Source organism: Phoxinus phoxinus (genome assembly GCF_949152265.1).
Source record: "Phoxinus phoxinus genome assembly, chromosome: 6".
In the NCBI taxonomy this organism is placed as follows: domain Eukaryota; kingdom Metazoa; phylum Chordata; class Actinopteri; order Cypriniformes; family Leuciscidae; genus Phoxinus; species Phoxinus phoxinus.
In genome coordinates, this window is record NC_136881.1 from 37,333,071 (window position 1) to 37,350,185 (window position 17,115).

A 17,115-nucleotide genomic window follows, 5' to 3' on the forward strand; every position below is an offset into this window, starting at 1 on the left:
TGTTTTTGGGCAGGATTGTGAGAGAGCACCCACTCCCTTGGATTAAATGCAACCTCACTCATGGACTCAGGATCAGGATGCTTCACTGTTAGCTAGACACAGGACTTATGGCAGGCAGTGTTCACCTTTTTTTTTTCTCTTCGGACAAGCAATTTTCCAGCTGTCCCAAACAGTCGGAAGGAAGTTTCAGCACAGAAATTAAGTTTACAATAATCTTCTGCTGTCCAATCCTTGTTACTCAGTCTGTCCTTGGTGTTTTTCTCAGAGAGAAGTGGCTTCATTTCTGTCCTTCTTGACACCAGTTATTGTCCAAAGGTCTTTTTCACTGCAGCTGAACCTCTCTCCCTCAAGGTCTTAATGACCCGGTAAATGGTTCTTTCAGGTGTGAAGACATTTTGATGCAAAGAGATGAAGTATGCACAGTCTTCACGCAGGTTCTGCTGCTATTTTCGTGACGTGCACTAATCGCGCTCGTGCGGATTGAGGTGATGTGCGCGCGCATTCGTAAACGTAACCAGGAACAACAGAGTCGTCATCAGCGCGCTGGGTTTCTTCAATATGGTAAGTGACAATCGCAAACTATTTGGATTGATTTAAAAAAAAAAGTCGGCTGTTGTTGTTCTAAATAGGAAGTTTCATTGGTATAAGAAATACAGAGCACTCAACATTTACTTACGTTATTTTTTTTATTCGTCAAGTCTCGAGTATCTCGCTGAAAACACACACTAGCCTGTTAGCTTTTATGCTAGTCAACGTCAAGCAACTTTAATGTATGAAATATTGAGCATTAGGCTATTGTGTCGGTTAAATATGTCAAAATTGTATTAAATATCGAATGATATGCCCTTTGTGCATTTAAACACTTCGTGACTTATTTTATTATCTCGTTCTCTGAATATTAAAGCACATCGACCAGGCAAAGAGCACTTTCTGATGAAGAGTTTGACTTTTGTTTTCCTTTATTTGTTTTCCTTTATTTATTATTTATTTTATTGGACATAACTCTAATTTTTAAGGGGTTTATCAATAAATATGCTCTTTAATGCGCTCGTTAATAATAACTGTTATACGAGGGAACGACAAATATAAAGATGACAAACAATAAAAACCGTTTTTAAAATATTATAAATGTCTATTTTGCATGTACCGAGTTGTTAGAAATGTTAAGTTTTGTTGTTATACCTTTTAAAAATTAGAAGTCACTGCCACAACTTAATTTGCTGTTATGAGCAGTTTAGTGGCTTTTATCTGAAATAGATTATACTACAATAATAAGTACAGATTATTTCACAGACATAACTCAGAAAACAGCACTTTAAACTGATTTGGTCGTGGATATCTAGCTACTTGAAGTGATTAAAAACTGGGATAGTCTTTAGCAAACCTTAGCAAATACAATGTCTTAGTACTCCTCCTTAATTAATAGCTCTCAGTGTATCAACTTTGTACCTTGTAATTAAACATGACTTTGTTTGACTTCTGTGTGATTTAATCACACTCCTCTCTGTTTCAGAGAACACACTTTAGATCTTCGGAAGGATCGCGTCCATGAAGATGAGATCTGACTTTCTGCAATGGATATCACCAGAAGATGAAAAGAAACTGTTTAAACACCAAATTATATGATTGTTCTCCTCACACTCATCTACTAAAGAGTTCATTTTTGGCCATCTGCACGTTTTTTTAACATATATATTACATCATCAAAACCATGGTGGACAACCGCTATGCCACAGCGCTGGTCATCGGTTCTGTGCTGAGCCTTCTTGCCACCGTCTATCTCTCTGTTGCAATGGGAACACAGAACTGGTACCTGTACCACAGTCAGCCGGCCAGCAACGATGTCAACAACGGCTCAGACCTGCAGGGCCTGCGGCAGGACTTTGAGGGAGAGGACGTGGATGAGAGAAGCTACAGTGTTGCTTTGTTCCGGTTGAATGGCACGCTGGGTCTCTGGTGGCGCTGCATTCTGGTGCCCCGAAGCTCACACTGGTTTAAAGAGCCTGGTGAGGAGAGGACGTTCAACTTTGTAATTTATGTTCATGTATTCATTATTTATTATTAATAACTGATGCTAACCATTTTTGCTTTGTCTCTCTCGTCTCTCTCCTCGCTCTCCGCATCCTTCTTTTCCAGATGTGATAATGGTGACTAAATGTCAGGCCTTTACTTTGGCCCAGCAGTGGGAATCCAAGTTCAAATCTCCTGGAAATATTAACAGTGGAGAAGATCTGCTGCGTACCTGTACGTCCTCCTAACTCAAAATCAAGTATTCAATTTTATATATGCACTACTGTTTAAAAGTTTGGAGTCTGTAAATGTTTTTTATATATAGATAGATAGAAATTAATAGTTTTATTCAGCAAGAATGCATTAAATTGAGCAATAAGAAATGTTGATTGAGCATCAAATCATCATATTAGAATGATTTCTGAAGGATCATGTGACACTGAAGACTGGAGTAATTATCTATCTATCTATCTATCTATCTATCTATCTATCTATCTATCTATCTATCTATCTATCTATCTATCTATCTATCTATCTATCTATCTACCTGTCTATCTATCTATCTATCTATCTGTCTGTCTGTCTGTCTGTCATATATATATATACACAGTACCGGTATTTGTCTCAACCAGCCGCAGCGAGTGGCTGGACGACGTTTTGTAATTTGCGTTGTCATTATGTTCTGAAAGCCTTCAGATGTTTGTTTGTGTTGTGTGTGTCCTCAGACCTGTGTAAGTGTCAGTTCCTGTTGCCGCTGGTCTCTGTTGGACTGGTGTTTCTCGCGGCATTGATCGGAGTGTGTGCCTGTCTTTGCCGCAGTGTCACTCCCACCCTGTTCGTAGGGATCCTGCATCTGCTGGCCGGTAAGACAGCTGTACATTATGGATAAATGGGGATAATAATAATAATAATAATCACAGCTATTTCTACAGCTCCCTGACAAAGAAAGCATTACATTTAAACCTATATTTTGCTCCCAGGCCTGTGTACTGTGGCCACCGTATGCTGTTTCCTCGCGGGCGTGCATCTGCTACATGACATATCAGAGCTGCCCGAGGGTATGGACTACTCTCCGGGCTGGTCCTTGTATTTGGCCCTGATCTCGTCTCCGCTGCAGATCATGGCTGCTGCGCTCTTCATATGGGCTGCGAGGAGTCACCGCCAGCACTACACTCGAATGACAGCCTACAGGGTTGCCTAGGCAACAGAGAACGGACCGTAGAGTTGCCGAAGCGATTGTCAGAAAGCACACAGCCTCAGCAACTGCTTTTACCACTAACCTAGCTGTTATTTGCAAAAGTAATGAAGGAAACGGTCTGAACACACCACCAAGAGTTAGTAGGTTAAACTAGCGCCGTCCACTCATAACACTCTCCTGTGAATACTTGCATCTCTTGAAGGATCTTCTTACTATATAACTGCCTTTTTTTTAACCACTCTGTTAACATCTTTGCTGTTTGAGATGGGAAACTAAACCTCAACCACAGCCAATCAGACTCAAAAGCATCTATAATAATAATAATAATCAGTGGCACTCCAGTAGTTCTTCAGGGCTTCCCCATTTATTTAGTCACATTTTACCTGTTGACTAAACTTATTTAGATTTGATAGTTTAGTTTCCTACACACCTCTGTGTTTTTATTCCGCCTGTTTTGTAGCTACTCTAGCGCTTTGCAATCCCAAGATGCACTAGGGTTTTTGCCTTGGCCCGAAAGACTGAATGTTTGCATCTGTCATAACCACTCGAGCCTTTTGTGTTTTCCTGAACATTTGTTGTGCTTATTTATTACTTTGTTTCTTGTGCTTTACATTGGTTAAACTGTTTACCATTTAGTCTCTCTTTGAGAATGTATTACATTATGAATATTACACTTTTTTTTAAGAACTTTGTTTAGAATCCAATTATGTTTTGTGATGGTTCAGGTAGCCATTTAAAACCATCTCAGCTGTGGTTTATATCCTTATTTATACTTTATTTTAAACGTTAATTCTCCCCATAATGTTATACACAGTTCGCCGCAGTCCACATAAAGCCAAAAATTAGCAAACGACACAAAACATTGGTGAAATTAGTGCAAAGTGAAAAGACTATTGATGTCTTGCAGTCAGTTGTAGAATTTACACAAGATTTTACTAGGATCATATTGTAAAACGATACAAGCAAAAACCGATGGTAAAAATCACAGTGTACATCCAGCTCCAGTTGATTTCATTGTGCCACGTGGTTTATTCTGTTGTACTATTCTGAGATCATGTTCTGGTCAAGTGAGTGTGCTGTTTGTTTTGTCTTTTTATTCCAAGCCTGTGAGAGGCTTGATTTTCTCATAGCAATCGGGTGAGAGCCGCAGCAGAGTAATGCAGTCAAGAGTATACCTCACACTCCACATTGTCATCGTGACGGTGTCCCTAATACTTCAGACGGCTTTGCCTTTTTGTAACGTTTTGTAAGCATTCCTGTTAAATGAACATTTTGCTGGTCACAATAAATCTTTTCATCCAAAATATTGTTGCTCATGATTTTAGCAGTAGATCAAAATGAGGTATTGATTGTCATATACATTTTATATTGTACAAATAAGTACCTAGTGTATACCTGAGTTATAATATGACTGAAAAATTGTTAATCATTTCAGTGACATTCTGTCTTGTGAAATCATCTGATTGATGTTCGATGGTTTGGTAATCATACAGAGTTTTAATATATTTTCTTCTTCAGTCTTTCTTCACTTGCACCGTTGGAATCGTCAGCGTCAACTTTTTTGCCAAGTGAAAAGCGATTCCCTTTTCATAGTAGGCACACTCGTTGATAAAGAAAGGATGAAGGGACCCTTCTTCTACATACGTCACAGTTTCTCCAGAAAATGACAAAAACAAAGGGTCACCCCGCTTGAGGAGACAGAAGTCCCTGTCCTGGATGAAAAGATCATAAAAAAAATCAGATTTTTGGTTGTGTTACTCAAACATGTTATGTTTTATCCTAAATCAAAAGAAAATAAATCATATTTAGCCTAAAGACAATAGTTTTTTAGCCCATTAAGATTATTTGCATTGTGACATTCTGTAATTTATTTTGTATAGACATCTTAAATTTTTCTCATTTTATATAATTCCAATAAATATATATTGCAATACAATCATTCTTAAAAAAAATGTAGACTGGAAAAAAGGCAGTATAATGCTACCATGATGAATTAATATTTTACAGTTATTACAGTGAGATTTTCTTTCTCCATTACTGTAAGAAATATAGGGGGGAAATGGCCCTAAAATAACCTAAAAGTTCTTATGACCTGAACATTTTTGCTGATTCTGTGTGTAAGTATAATAAACCGCAGAACGATCGGCACCTGTAACTGAGGATGAATGGCAGCGGTGAGAGTCCGAGTCTCGGGATCTCTGGGATAATCAATACTTTTGATAAACTTGAAGGCTTCCACATCCCCGCCTTCAAATACTGTTCCTAAAAAGCAAAATAAATCACACTTACTACTATAGTATTGCAGAAAATACACAAGTAAGCCACATTTGGTTCAGTCTTACCTGAGTTGAACTTGTGGATCCAGTCTATTGTCATGTCGACGGCCTCTTTCATAATCAAATAAATGTCAGCCCTGACGACTCCATGCGGCTGCGGCCCGACCTCTATGGCTACAGAAACACAGGTCATGATTCTTGTCATCTGAGCGTACATTTGTGTATGAGTACTCGAAGGAGATAATCACCATCACTTACAAAAGCCATGCTTGGAGACAGACTCCAAGGAATATGCATCACTAATCGGGACATCCATTACCAGAACTCTCACAGGCACTTTGGTTATCTTAGTCTTAAATGTGTACATGACAACACACAACATCAAAACACACATGCAGAGACACAAAACAAAATCTAGTCTACTCATGGAATTGTACACACGTTTAAAATGGCACATAAACAAAAATCCAGGTCTGTGGTTCTTAACTGGTTTTACTTCAGGACACAGATTTTACATTGACAATTATTTATTTTTTGCTATGGATTATTATATAGTTAGTTTGCATTTCTTTTTGTTTCCCCCCCTGCTGTCTATCTAACAACCACCCACCAGCTGAGATCAACTGACCTGGTTTACAGAATTGAAGCACACTTGTGTTGTGATGCTCTTGCCTGTAAGTATTTGCAGATGTGCATGGTCACCCAGTCACTGGTTGAGTAATGGATGAGTGTGAGGCCCATGTTAGACGTGGTGTTATGGAGGTCACAGATCATGTCTATTGCATCTGCAGATCCTTTCAGTCCCAGCAGATTGTTCAGTTCCTGAGCGTGTTGGACTTCATATGGGCTGCTGTCTGTCATAGGAGAACTTCAGGAAACAGAGAGACTTACATTTTTGCATCATGCAATATAGCCTATTCACTTGCTTTGCAATAGGCCTACTGTAAACCTTAATGTTATCAGAACATTACTTGAAAATGTATTGAATAACATATTTTCATAACTCAAACAGGCATGTTTTCTTATTTTAAAATTTAAAGGTTAAGAGCTATGTATTTAAATTATTCGCTCTTTCTTTAATTTGACAATGCTTGAAGTTCTGCCTGACAACCGCGCTGATTGGTAGAAAATAATTGTCTTTGAAAATTTCCCAAGAATCCCAACGGCTGACTGTGACACTGACAACAAACTCTGAAAAGCAGTGCGAGTAGTAGCCTTAGGATAACGTTACATTGGGTAGGTAATACACGTTAAAATACGAATAGCCTACACCCTTTTTAATTGATTAAAACGTTTTTCTAATGTTATTAGCAAGGAATCACGTTTGAGTTACCGTAATAACAGTTACGTTTCTGTAAGAACATCGGAGCGCGAAATTTATCGGTCAAACCTCGCCAATTTCTCCAAAAACAGCTGTGTTAAAACTAAATATATTTTATTTAATATAGATATAATAATATTATATTAAAGTTCAGCTATGAAATGTTAGGGAGCACACTGTAACGTTATTAAAGCTGTTGATGTGAAGCAAGAACTTGTTTTAATGAATTTGTAACTTTACTTGTTCAATATAAGTCCAATTAACGTTGAGTCCACTTAATTGCCTTTTAAGTTATCTGTATTTAAGTTAATCAAGAGGGAAGACCATCACATTATATGAACTTGATAAAACAAATTAAATTGAGGAAATGAGTTTTGCTTTTTTCTTCTTCTATGCAGGTTCCAAAATTGTGTACTAAGTTATATTAATTGTACATTTATGTGAGAAACAGAAATATACATTATTTTTTTAGTGAAAAACTCTTGTCTTGTCCTTAGCCAGTACACAACAGAACTTGTTTGTTTTCAAGAGACTCATAATTGCATTATAGAAATTATATGATATATGTATATTTAAAAATAATACTAATTTAAAATCTTTATTTAGCAAAATACAGTTTCATTTTGTTATTATTTTCGACTATAAGGACTGGGACTGAAATTAACCTACATTTCATTAAACTGAACAGTCTGTCTGTGCTGCAGTGCCTCATCTCACCTGAGCGTGGCTGTGCTGAAGCAGCGATTCATATCCGTGTCAATATATCTTCTGCATTCTTCCACAGCCCGTGGGTTTGACAGCACAGTTGTCACAGGAATCGGCCACACACCGTCTCCCTTCTCTTTCCGCTGTCTCTCCATCTCCTGCACCAGATACACACCTGACAGCTCATTGCCATGAGTCCCACCACATACGGCCATGCGACCCAGTGCCGGCAGGAACAACGATGCCATCTACAACACAAAAGTAAAAACACTCTTATTTTGAGTTTTCAAATGCCACCGCAATATGTGTTTTCTTGAAGAAGTATTAAATCACGAGCCCTTTTTTATATTGCATTTACAATACCTCACTGTACTAGAGTGATTTTTTTTAGGCTACAGATCTTAATAATGTTTGATGCAAATCAAGCAGCTTTTTTTTAAATGTGCATTTTGCAAATAATCTCCTGCAATGGGTGAGAAAGAGGTGTGGCCATTACAAGTTGCGTTCTATGGCTAACTCAAATATAGTAATTTGACTTCCATTGTAAGTGCATTACTTTAAACCTGTTCTTTTTTTTTTTACAAACTAACTTTCTGTGCCACAAATGCAGTCCATAGAGATTAACATACTGAAGCCCATTAGCTATTTTCATTCAAACTGACAATATGATGTTGTTATGTTGTTGACGATTTATAGTTGTAGATCATTTGTAAAACTGCTTAGAGAGTTAAACAAAACCATCATTTATAATTATAATTTAAACTGAACAGGGCTCTCTTTGGGGAAGAGAAAGCACGACAAAGTCACACATTGACTATTTTGCATGGCTGGCACAACAGATAATACTTAAAAATTGCATTGTCAGTCAGAGCAAAAGAAAATGGTAAACAATTATTAACTGAAAATTCTGAAAAACAGGGTAAATGTTAATAAACGAGTGGGGTCAGTGTTATTATCGTTAACTACAACTAAAGCCATAAAGAATGTGTTACTTGAATCAAAATAAATGCTTAACTGAAATAAAATAAAATGTAAAAATGACTTATTTTATTTCAGCAAGTTCCCAAGGCAACATTTCTTATTTTGGTTTAGTTTAACTTTAAGTATTAACATAACTCAAATGAAATGAAAATTATTAGAGACAATATATATAAAAAAATATCAAAATTAAATGTAAACTACAAAAATAATAACTAATTAACTACAATTTTAATAGTATATAAGTTATACTAAATGTTCCCTTTTATGGATGAATCTGAAAAAAATTCCACTTGGAGTTCGGGAGGAACTTCACGCATTCTAGATAAACTTATCTGATAAGCGGAGACAAAAGACCTGTGCTTTCTTTAGTAGAAAGTTTGTCCAACTATCAGTTAACTTTATTTATTACGCCAACGTTTATCCATGTGTGTATACCTTTAAGAACAGTTGGGAACGGTATTAGTTCATTAAACTCATTGCTAGAGGGAGTTAAGCTGTTTCCCTTCAGAATGAAGTATTCTGTTAAAACAATATACATTTATTGAAGCTCATTACAATCTGTCTCACGTTGTACAACAACATGCAACATATCAAAGAAAGAGCTGCAGAAACGAAAGGAAAAGCTCCTACCGTTATTTTTAAGACAGAAGTATGTTGTTTCACTGCTTCTTCCTAATGCTTTCCCTCTAATCGTCTTACTGAGTGAAGTAGCACTAGGCATCAGAGACCTTTGGACACATAGCGTGAGGTGTGACAGGGCATGCGCGTGGACACACATTTAACAAGTACAGGCCTAATCTAGCTGCAGGGGATACACACACACACACACACACACACACACACACACACACACACACACACACACACACACACACACACACACACACACATAAACAGTTTAAGACATTCTTCCACATTTGCTCAAACACAGTAAAGTAACATTATTTACCCCCACCTTCTCTGCCTCGCCTTCAGTCAGCAGCCTTGGATCATCTTTCATACATGATGTCCCTGCAACTCTTTATCCCTGGCCATGAATCTCCTGCATGAAGCCAGTGTTTTGCTGACTCATGTATGCGCTAAAAAGAGAGTGTGTGGAGGAAAAGCAAGAGGGGGAGGAGAAACATGACAACTGAGAGGACTGAAGATCTCAGATTATTACCTAAACATTACGACTTTGCATAATGACAGAGAACGGCGGGGAAGCGCTTCGCAACAGACCAGTATTTCCTGTCACAGTTTCCTCAGGGCATGAACAGCTGCTGTGTGTTAGAAAATGCAATGGCCAATACCAAATTAGATAAATCAAATAAAAATCAATTAATGCACAGAAGTGTATGAAGTAGATATAAACTCTTTAAGAAAGGTTTGATCTTGTCCAAAATCTTCTTAACTGCAATTTTATTTTCATAGGTTTTTTTTTGTGTGTGTTTTTTTTTTTTTTTTCACACCATCACTTCAGTGGTTCTCAACAGTCTTTGCTTAAGGAACCAAAAATATCCTTGAAATTGACACAAACTACAAAGACCAAACAATATGCAGAATGACTAACATGACTATCAGTGGGGGAATTGACAACTTTGTAAATGCAAAACATCAGAAGTGTTGAGCCTTAAATTTAAAACAAACTCTCAGACAAATTGTATTGGCCTAGTGTTGTTAACATAAGACTGCAAATCGACTTGTCATTGGGGAAGAATGATATTCGGAAAAAGCAGTCAGATCAAGCGGGATTTCAATGAACTTTTTGAAACACTTAGAAGACTGAAAATTCAGCCGTTCATGAGTGGACCACTCCCAGCAAGAGGAACAATAGGTTTTCACGGTTGCTTGGGCTTAAAGGGACAGTCCACCCCAAAATGAAAATTCTGTCATTAATTACTCATCCACATGTCGTTCCAAACCCGTATGACCTTTGTTCATCTCTGGAACACAAATTAATGTTTTTTTTTTTTTTATGAAATCCGAGACTTTTCTGACCCCTCCATAGACAGAAACGCAACGACCACTTTCAAGGCCCAGAAAGGTAGTAAAGACATCTTTAAAATAGTCCATGTGACTCCAGTGGAGTTACCTTTAACCTTAATGTTATGAAGCAAGGAGAATACTTTTTGTGTGCAAAAAAAAACCTTTATTGAAGAATTTGTTCTCTTCTGTGTCAGTCTACTTTGTAAGCACATGTTTTCATTTTGGGGTGAACTATCCCTTTAATACATGGCCGCAAAAAAATGTGCAACTTAAACTTCATTGACAACTTCAAACTTTTCTGAAGATAGAGACAACTGTTTAAACAGGATGGCCTACACCCAAACAAACCTGGTGCTAAAGGACAATATCTACTTATCCCTCAATCATTCTTCAGCAGTGTGTGCTGCCAATCCACTCAACCTGAATGGCACACACACATCTGGACAGAGTACGAATGACCACAGGACTTCACTTCGGCACCTGAATGGACATGTGGCTGAAACATCCCACAAGGACAATGATAACACAACGCAGACAACATCAACCACTGCTCACGGACACACAGAGCTCACCACAGACAGACGGTGACGTATAAGAACTGCTCCAAGATTCAGCACCAAGGACGACTTTCTGGAAAACAGCCTGGGAAGCCAGGACAAAATATGAGGCACGTTATACCTCTCTCCAGCATCCCCGCTTCTGGGCTTCTCAGAGAAAATTGTGGAACTGGTGTATGCTGGAACCAAACTATCCCACTCTATTGTTGCGAGTCCCCAGATATCAACAAAAAAGCGGCGAGCCCCACAATCACCGAAGCCTGTAGGCTCAGCTGAGAGCTCTCCGGTCTCTGCCACAATGTTCGTCGGGTCCCGCTATGATAACAATAACCTTCTCAAGTGTTTACAGAACAAGCGGGAACCCAGTGTGCCTAGATCTTTCTCTATATCTGTTCTATTACATGATAGGAAGTCTAAGGGCAAACCCATCTAATCTGCTGCCTATTACACGTCAAACTAAGATTGCTGTGGGGACAAAAAGTAATACTGTTGAGTTAGCACTTTTAAACATCCGCTCACTTAAATATAAATCATAGAGATGTAACAATTCACTCAAGCTGGTTGAAAATCGGTAAAAATGTGTCACGATTCAAGTCGGTTGAGATGCTAAACGAATCGCGATGCATGTTTTAAACAGCAGGGGTGTTTACTGTATACTGTGACCTCGCTTTACAGGCACGATAGCAGCGAGCAAGTTGTTATGGACGGTGCGTGCACACTGGGGCATATAGCAGGACGAGCGTTTTCAGTTATTTCCAATGGAAGTTTAGTTTGTGAGCGTGAAGCTCAACTTCCTTGAATTAATTGATAATGCTTGCTCTGATCCGCACCAGTGTGCACACACCGTCAAACAGTAACATGGCGACGGCAAGCGCGTAGATGTTGACATTGGCTGCGTCCCAATTCGCATACTATCCGTCCTAAATAGTATTCGAAAGTAGAATTAGTACGTCCCAAATCGTAGTATGTTGAAATGAGTGTTCCAAAGATACCCGGACGGTCTACTATTTCCGGTCAGAATCCGAAGTGCAGATCGATGCGCACTCTAACGGCTGATATTACCCACAACCCATCGAGCGTTGGACGAGGATTCGGTTAGAACAACAAACACGAGTGAAAAGTGTTTAGAAAAAATAACTACAAACATGGAGGACGCGCGAGTCCAGCGTTTATGTAGAGAGGTTTAGATAAAGGGGTTTGAGTGATTAATTATCAGTATCTAACCTGACGAAAATGTATTTATTCAATATTGTCTACATTATATTGCATCTGCAGCAGCATTGTGAACTTTTGTAAAGACACGTCTACGTGATGAACCACGACTGACAGGTGAACGTGCTTCTAGATTTCTCTCCGAAACGGTAGGAAATTAGATTGAATGGAGGATTTTAACTGTGACAAGATGATTGACAGGGCAGTTTACTGACAGGATGCACATGACAGATCTGTCCGTTAAAGATCAGGAAGTAGTATGTCCCAAAGCTTGCCTACACTCAAAAGTATGTACTTTTTCTTCACAAAAAGAGTTCATACTTTTAGGGCGTAGTATAGGCGAATTGGGATGCAGCCATTGACTCATTCAAATCGGAAGTGTGGTGGCATTTTGACTTTTACTAATAATTTTGACTAATAATCACCACAGTGTGAAGCTCCAGTCTCCTCCGTCTGCATGTAAATAGATAGGCTAAACCACACTGACCGACCGGCGGATTTACAACCCCCCTCGCGGTGACGAGTGCGAGAGCCACGGAGATCACAAGTTGCATCTGTGTTTTCATGGGAAAAGATACGAGGCTGTTTGTTGTCTATCGTAGTAAATGCATTCCAGGCTCCGCGTCATCAAGAGAAAGACCAGCGCGAGGAAGTATACCACAGACTGAAGGAGAAAGCTGTGCTATTGCATAACCAGGTGTTGTATTTATTTACTATCTCTCTAAATGGATGGATAAATTTTTTTTTGATTAATATGGCATATATTTCTCACTCTTGCAAGTTTAATTATACAAATTATAAGAAATAATATTAAAAGCTTGCCTTTATAACAATGTGAAACCCCTGTACTTACATATTTCTTAGTCTTTTTATTTCTGCATTTTCTTTGTGCAGGATGAGGGTGAAGAAGGTGCCAGTATCAAACCCCTGCAACAGACAGACTGAGCGGAAACAACCTCCTCGCAAGAAAACAGCATTGGAAGATATCATTGGAGGGTCTTTTTTGGGGGATCTGTTTTAAAAAGTCAATTTAGTGTGATTATTTGACATATGTATTTACATTTTACAAAGAAATGTGCAGCATTTTGTCTGAGAAATAAAAAGACTTTTTCATTAATAATTTGTCCCAAATTTCATTTTGTTAAAAAAAAAACGTGAGAAAATCGTATCGTGAAACCATTATCGTGCATCGTGAGTTGAGTGAATCGTTACATCCCTAATGAATCACTTTTTGTCAATGACTAGAATAACACCAAACAACCTGGATTTTATGTTTCTAAATGAAACGTGGCTATATAGCTGCAGGGCAACAGTCCTCAAGGAAACCGCCCCTCCTAACTTCTCTTTTATGAGTGTCTGCAGAGCTGTTAGGAGAGAGTGTAGCCGCCCTATTTAAAGATGTCTATCAAAGCAAGCAAGTGTCATTTGGTCGTTATTTGTCTTTTGAATATCCGGGTATTGTGTTAAACCGTTCTCCACGCATTCTACTTGTCATTATTTACAGGCCTAAAAAAAGAGAAATACTCTCCAGCCTTTGTTGAGGACTTTACAGAGCTGTTCCTCAGAGTTTGACTGTTTTGCTACATCTGTGGATTTTAATATTTACAAAAAAAATGCAGGAATCAGTATGGCAAAAGACATCATTACTGTTTTAAATACTTTTGATCTGACTCAGCATGTACATGGACCCACACACAATCGTGAACACAATCTAGATATACTTATAAGTAAGGGCCTAAACTTTTCATCGTTTGTTATTATAGGACGTAGCACTGTCTGATAATTTCTGTATTTTCTTCGATATATTGATCTCTCTTGCCATTGAAGCTAGATCGGTCTCTGTCAAAAAGAGATGCTTAAATGAGAACACTCGGGTGCTTATGAAGGCTATATCTTTAACACCAAGCATTTCTGCAGACTCTGTTGATTTTCTCCTTAATTCCTTTAAGTTCAGAGTATAATTGATGATATTGCTCCTGTGAAAGTCAGGAAGAAGAGTGGCAGACAAAAAGCACCTTGGAGAAACCCAACAGCAGTGGAAAATATGAAAAGACAATGCAGAAAAGCTGAGCGCATGTAGCGGAAGACAAAACTTGAAATCCACCATAACTAGGGATGCACGATATGAAAAATTGTTGTAATCGATAATTAAGTCCTTCTCATGGTCGATTCCGATACAGAGACCGATAACCAATAAGTTTGTATTTTTATATTATAATTTTCATATAATCTACAGTTTGTACACCCAGGAGAATAAAAAATCTAAGATGCACTGATTAAACTAACATTTTAGTAGCTCTGGCCTAACTATAATAGCAAACATCAGTCCTGACTCTTCAAAAGTTGTTATTTTTTGTGTAAGGCACCACAATACTTAGTAACAGAAAGGGTTTAACAGAACTATGACAGAACTACAAATTTATATTCAATTATTTCATGCATAACAAAGAAATGCATCTATTCAACCTTTAGTGCATGAGGATGAGGAAGGTTTATAGACTTTAAGTCATAAATAAAATACATTGACATTTGTCAACCTCGAAATAAACATTAAAAACAAAAGTGCATCCTCATCAAAAATAAAGTGCATCCTCAACAAAAGAGCATAGGACATAGTTGAGATTGCAATTTTCAAATGCCTGCTGAATGGGGACATCGATGCTCCGTGTTTTAGGCTTAGCGCTAGTAGCTGCTGCCGCAACTGCTTCATATTCTTTTAATACAGCTTCGCTGCAATGATGACCTTTCAAGTGAGATATAAGATTTGTTGTGTTAAAACTTGACGCTTTTTTTCCCACCCCTTCGGAATCCTTCCTAAACATGCTTTGCAAATAGCAATGGCATTGTCCTCTCCTGCAATCGCGAAAAACTTCCAGACCGGTGAAGACGTTCACAGATGTGGACGTAATGAGCGCGACACAGTTTTAAAGCTGCAGTCACTTGCACTCGGAAAGCGAATGAATCTCGGATAAATCAGACTGATTGATTGATTTACCAGCAAGCGTACTTTATCGGATCTAGTTTTCGGATTTCATTTATTTATTGGAGCAATAAAAATTATGTCATTTTCACCCATATTGCCCGATAATTTATCTGTCCGATAAATAACGTGCATCCCTAACTATAACATCTATAAAGACAGCCTTCATGCTTTTTATTTTGGAAGTAGACAAAGCTAGACAGACCGTCTTCTCAAATATTGTAAACAGCAACTTAACAACACCCGCACCCTTTTTACTAGGCTACTGTTGAGAGATTAACAAACCCCCCAAGTCACATTCCCAGTGAAATGCTCTCAGACAGCAAATGCAGTGTTTGCTTCCTTTTTCTATGAGAAAATCAATAATATCAGAAAGGCACATCCTTGAGTTGTGCTGAGGTCAGAGAGATCAGACCACAACCTTAGGAAACTACTACGTCTGATTTCAAAGCAATTGATGACAACATTTTGTAAGAAACACTACAGATCCTTAAAAAGTAAGTAAATGCCTCACTTCTTTCCGGTACTTTTCCAAACTCCCTGAAAACTGCAGTAGTTAAGCCCCTCCCGAAAAAGAGCAATCTGGATAACACAATATTGAGCAACTACAGAAACAATCTCAAAATCTTCCTTTCATAGGCAAAATCATTGAAAAAATAGTTTTCAATCAGCTGAACAAATTTTTAAGCTCGATTGGATACTCTGACGATTTTTAATCTGGTTTCCGACCACATCACAGCAAAGAAACAGCGCTCAAAAAGATAATAAATGATATTTGCTTAAATACCGATACAGGCAAAACATAAATTCTGCTACTACTCGATCTCAGTGCTGCATTTCACACTGTCGATCACAACATACTTCTTGGCAGGCTGGAAAACTGGGTCGGGCTTTCTGAGATGGTTCAGCCTCAGGTCATACTTAAAAGGAAGAGGTTATTATGTGAGTATAGGAGACCATAAGTCTGAGTGGAAATCCATGACATGCGGAGTCCCTCAAGGCTCAATTCTTGCATCACTCTTGTTCAACATCTTTATGCTTCCACTGAGACAAATAATGAGAAAGAGACAAATTGCTTCCCACAGCTATGCAGACGACACTCAGATCTTAGCCCTATCGCCTAACGACTACCGCCCTATTGACTCCCTGTGCCAATGCATTGATGAAATTAACAGTTGGATGTGCCAAAACTTTCTTCAGCTAAACAAAGACAAAACTGAAGTCATCGCGTTTGGCAACACAGATAAAGTTCTCAAGGTGAACGCATACCTTGAGTCTAACAGTTAAACTACTAAAAATCAAGTCAGGAATCTTGGTGTGATTTTGGTGTCAGACCTTAGTTTCAGTAGTCATGTCAATATCTAAATCAGCATACTGTCATCTCAAAAATATTGCAAGAATTAGATGCTTTATCACTAGCAGGGTGGACTATTGTAATGGACTCCTCATAAAAATCATAAGACAGCTTAGCTCATACAGAACGCTTCTAGTCAAGTCAAGTCAAGAATATTTGTATACGCTTTTCACAATACAGATTGTATCAAAGCAGCTTCACAGTATTAAATTAAAATAATAATAAAACGTCCATGTTTGGTAATGCTAATCAATAGTAATATTGATTGATTCATTAAATTGAATATCCCCAACTGAGCAAGCCAAAGGCAACAGCCAAAGGCTTCTGACACCAGTTCTCAGGTCTTTATACTGGCTTCCAGTTACATTTAGGATTGATTGTAAAGTATTATTACTTGTTTATAAATCACCAAATGGGCTAGGACCTGTATTCATTGCAGATATGCTCACTGAATATAAACAGATCACTCAGATCATTAGGACCACATCAGCTAGAAATACTGTGGGTTACCTCAAAGCATGGTGAGTCTGCTTTTAGCTATTAAAAAGCTATT

The 17,115-nt window shown here is 38.1% G+C and overlaps 3 protein-coding genes across 7 annotated transcripts in view; 2 read left to right on the plus strand and 1 right to left on the minus strand.

Annotated features, from left to right (window-relative positions):
* Window positions 1–107: 107 nt before the first annotated feature.
* Window positions 108–4,747, plus strand: cldnd1b (claudin domain containing 1b). Its single transcript, XM_079615816.1, has 5 exons — window positions 108–561; window positions 1,514–2,006; window positions 2,137–2,244; window positions 2,736–2,873; window positions 2,991–4,747. Exons 2-5 carry the CDS (start codon window positions 1,712–1,714, stop codon window positions 3,209–3,211), a joined length of 762 nt encoding a protein of 253 aa, XP_079471942.1. The 5' UTR covers window positions 108–561; window positions 1,514–1,711; the 3' UTR covers window positions 3,212–4,747.
* acy3.2 (aspartoacylase (aminocyclase) 3, tandem duplicate 2) lies at window positions 3,966–9,613 on the minus strand. 5 transcript variants are annotated; one of them, XM_079615813.1, is made up of 8 exons: window positions 9,441–9,588; window positions 9,122–9,293; window positions 7,523–7,758; window positions 6,157–6,352; window positions 5,743–5,836; window positions 5,551–5,658; window positions 5,358–5,470; window positions 3,966–4,920 (listed from the first exon to the last, which is right to left on the minus strand). In XM_079615813.1, the coding sequence occupies exons 3-8, from the start codon at window positions 7,756–7,758 to the stop codon at window positions 4,723–4,725; spliced, it is 945 nt and encodes a 314-aa protein (XP_079471939.1). In that variant the 5' UTR covers window positions 9,122–9,293; window positions 9,441–9,588; the 3' UTR covers window positions 3,966–4,722. The 5 variants fall into 5 exon arrangements, with proteins under 5 accessions (XP_079471939.1, XP_079471940.1, XP_079471938.1 ...); XM_079615814.1 differs by having other exon boundaries at window positions 9,447–9,587; XM_079615812.1 differs by having other exon boundaries at window positions 9,122–9,219; window positions 9,441–9,580.
* The window catches only part of tacr3l (tachykinin receptor 3-like), a 28,251-nt gene continuing 18,776 nt past the window's right edge, over window positions 7,641–17,115 (plus strand). The window contains exon 1 of the mRNA XM_079615810.1: window positions 7,641–7,771. Within this exon, the coding sequence (XP_079471936.1) occupies window positions 7,752–7,771 (20 nt within the window). The 5' untranslated portion in view covers window positions 7,641–7,751. The remainder of the gene's footprint in view (window positions 7,772–17,115) is intronic.

Bases quoted from the DNA above. Each gene is read 5' to 3' on its own strand.
- cldnd1b (XM_079615816.1), top strand. From the start codon at position 1,712: ATGGTGGACAACCGCTATGCCACAGCGCTGGTCATCGGTTCTGTGCTG. The intron at 2,007-2,136 runs GTGAGGAGAGGA...CTTCTTTTCCAG, and splicing joins ACACTGGTTTAAAGAGCCTG to ATGTGATAATGGTGACTAAA. The intron at 2,874-2,990 runs GTAAGACAGCTG...TTTTGCTCCCAG, and splicing joins GATCCTGCATCTGCTGGCCG to GCCTGTGTACTGTGGCCACC.
- acy3.2 (XM_079615811.1), bottom strand. From the start codon at position 9,491: ATGAAAGATGATCCAAGGCTGCTGACTGAAGGCGAGGCAGAGAAGGTG. The intron at 7,759-9,440 runs GTAAATAATGTT...TTTGTGTTGTAG, and splicing joins GCGAGGCAGAGAAGGTGGGG to ATGGCATCGTTGTTCCTGCC. The intron at 5,471-5,550 runs GTAAGACTGAAC...TTTGCTTTTTAG, and splicing joins GATCCACAAGTTCAACTCAG to GAACAGTATTTGAAGGCGGG.